Here is a 3,086-nt window from a genome sequence, read left to right as displayed (position 1 = left end):
TGAGGAGGAGCAGCCGGCAGACACGTAGCAGCGTGTCTGGACGGCCCGAACTAGCTGCCGCGACGGCAAAAAAAACGCAATTATTTAATAACAGACAATGAAATTGAGTTCCAAAGCGCACGTTGCACTCCGAGACCTCGGCCACTCCTCTCTCTTTCTCTTTTTCCGTCTCTCTACGAGCTGCCTGGAGACGAGAGGACACTAAGACTTCGGTAGGTTGTCGTTTTATTTGCACTCAGGAATAATATTTAGTCCTCTGTTTTTTCAAGCTTGGTTTTGTTTACCTTTGCCCATCCCGGACGCCGCCCTCCTCCTCCTCCGTGATTCTCTGTGGAGGACAGTGAGGAAATTTCCCGCACAAAGCAATCGGAGGAGACGCCGTTCACCGAGGAGAGACGTCAGCGGGGATCGACGCAGGAGCGCGTTTCCTTGGATTTCAAAGAGACCTTATTTTCTACGTTTTAAGTCTTCCTAAACTTTTGACTGAGAGAAAAATTTCACAAAAAACAAAAACAGCCCAGCGCTGTCATGGCCTCTTCGATGATTTTGTACGGTATACATACAGATTTTTACATAGTTACTTTTTAAATAACAAAACAGCAGCTGTTGCGTTTGAGGAAACTTTGTGCGAAGGGTAACTTGCAAGTACGCGACATGGGTCGTGCGTTCGCCACCGTATTCACTTCACTGCTGTCACACAACCTTTCAGAAGCTGTATTCACATAGGTTTTTTTTTTTTTTTTTACTTCGTCAAACACTTTACCTCTAACGAGCCTCTACACCTACAGATGCTTTATGTGCGTTAAACTCACCTGTTTCATTTATGTCTTCATTTCAGCAACACTCCACTTGAAGCCTGTAAATATATATATATAAAATATGTGTATACACATGTGCACACATAAACATACATGATAGATATATACACACACACAATATATATACGTGTGTTTGTGTGTATATATATATCCACATATATGTATATATACAGTAGTTAACATTTGAAGTGGATCAAAACCTTTCGTTAAATGTGTCTTAAAACCAAAAAGAATACCGACGTTTATCTTAGGACAACTTTGATGAACTTTTTTGATCCACTTCAAATGTTAACTACTGTATATACACACCCAAACATGTATGTGCGTGTATACACGCACATTATATACATATATATGCACACAAGCGCATATTTACATACATTTCATTATCCATCTCAATATGGATAATGCATGTAATATCAAAATATTCACATACATTACAAGCACCAAGTGAAGTGTTACTAAACATGCGCCTTTAAGACTTTAGTCCTTTAACTTTTTTTTTTCCTCTGGTTTTAACAGTTTAGACTTACACAAACATCCTGTTCGGGTTTTATAACGCCAGGTCAAGCTGAATTTTTTTTACTAGCAGCATCTTATGGGTGTATCAGACATTCAGCCTCAAGCCATTTTTAAAGCACTTCTGTTATAAGGACATCCAATAGCGTGTGAGACTCTGATTTCCTTTTGCCTTTCTCAGTTTCATCTGCAGGATCTCGCACGCCGAGCGCGTGAAACTAAACCCACAAACTCCCCAAAACCACATCGGACGTCCCTCGCGCAGATATCCTACAATCGTAGAGTATTGCACGATGCCTTTCAAAAATCACCTGTGTTTCCTCATCCGTCACGATTCATTAGATCAGAGATCTTCTCTTAGGGCTAGATGCAGTTTAGCGTCAAAATCCACATTTTCATTTCACCCCCATACCGGACGCGCACTACGCGGCTTTTAATAAGGACTTATTTATATCTGTATATGGTTTTAATTTATTGTTTGGCTTCTGTTTGAAAGCAGTACTGTAGACCATCAACTGTAGCATAGAGCGTGTGGACTTGCAAGTTACTGGCCTCCTGTTTTTGGTCGTGTACATAGAACAAACTTTTTAAAGTCTGTAGGACATTATAATACGCTCACAGAAACTTGAAACCTGGCTCGAGTAGTACTGATTTTGTTATATATATTTTTATTTAAGTTTGTGCCATGATATTCTTTCCTCACCAGATGACCTTACCTGATTATGGATTTTTTTTTTTTTTATGTTATATCTTTTTCTTTCTTTTTTTTGTTGTTGTTTACAACGATGTATTTATTTTGCTGTATATATTGTAATGTTTGTTGTAAATGATGACAGATTCTAAACTTCATCCCGGATGGAGTTGCTGTATTTGGTAAACTCTTGTTGAGAGAATGTTTATTATTATAAATATTATCCAATGTAAAAACAAAAAGATGACGACGATAATAATACTATTCTGTATAAAAAAAAAACCGAGCAGAAGGTCACCTTCAAACGTGTGTTTCTGGAGATCTGGGGAAAGCCAAACCATTCGAGACGAGTCGCCACTGGCGTTTGGCCCCAGGGCTGTGCCTTAACTTAAAAACTCTTGATTTGTGTGTCTGTTTCGTCTCTTTCCGTGTTTTCGGAGAACGATGTCTGCTGCCAGGGTATCAGGGCATCTTATGCGCTGCATTTAAAGCTAAAGCTTAGGACGCCTTGGGTTACTTCTTTTCATTCGTAGGTCCAAAAAAAGTGGCACATAGCGAACGCCGCTGTCGACGCAGCGGCTGCAATAGCCCCGGGACAGTTGGGTTTGCCCTAGAGGTGCTTGGCTGCTTGTGATCTTCTACTTTCATGCTGTTCTTTAACTCGGTTCAGGTACCGTCTGCTACCTTCATCTCATCCAGCCTTGTAGATGTGCTTGTGCACTAAACTGAACGAGTCCTTAGAGTTTCAGATGTTAAATAAGCATACTTTCTGACACGCATACTGTAGATTTTAGCAGCCCTGGACCAAAGCCAATTGTGGCTATTATTATTAATTAATTATTACTGGTATTTTTTCAATGTCATTAAAGGGATACTTTAACATTTGATTCATACGTTCTGCTGAATAAAAACTGAAACACTTCTTTCAGTCACTTACAGTCTTTTGCCGGTACTGTAGATCCATCTCCGATCGGTTTCAAGTCCATAAACTACAAGGAAAAAAGACAGAAAAAATATTTTATATGCAACAAATGAAATAAAAGCATGGGTTGATTCCA

The 3,086-nt window shown here is 39.5% G+C and overlaps 1 protein-coding gene across 3 annotated transcripts in view; it reads left to right on the top strand.

Moving 5' to 3' along the window:
- Nucleotides 1-3,086, top strand: part of LOC141298804 (3',5'-cyclic-AMP phosphodiesterase 4D-like) — a 25,740-nt gene extending 22,654 nt beyond the window's left edge. For 2 of the 3 annotated variants that reach the window (XM_073829117.1, XM_073829116.1), the window contains exon 10: nt 1-3,086. This exon is cut by the window's left edge and continues 446 nt beyond it. In XM_073829117.1, coding sequence (XP_073685218.1) covers nt 1-28 — 28 coding nt within the window. In that variant the 3' untranslated portion in view covers nt 29-3,086. The other variant, XR_012341652.1, reaches the window with a different exon arrangement.

This window comes from Garra rufa, chromosome 23 (genome assembly GCF_049309525.1).
Source record: "Garra rufa chromosome 23, GarRuf1.0, whole genome shotgun sequence".
NCBI lineage: Eukaryota > Metazoa > Chordata > Actinopteri > Cypriniformes > Cyprinidae > Garra > Garra rufa.
This window is presented reverse-complemented; position numbering and strand designations above follow the sequence as displayed.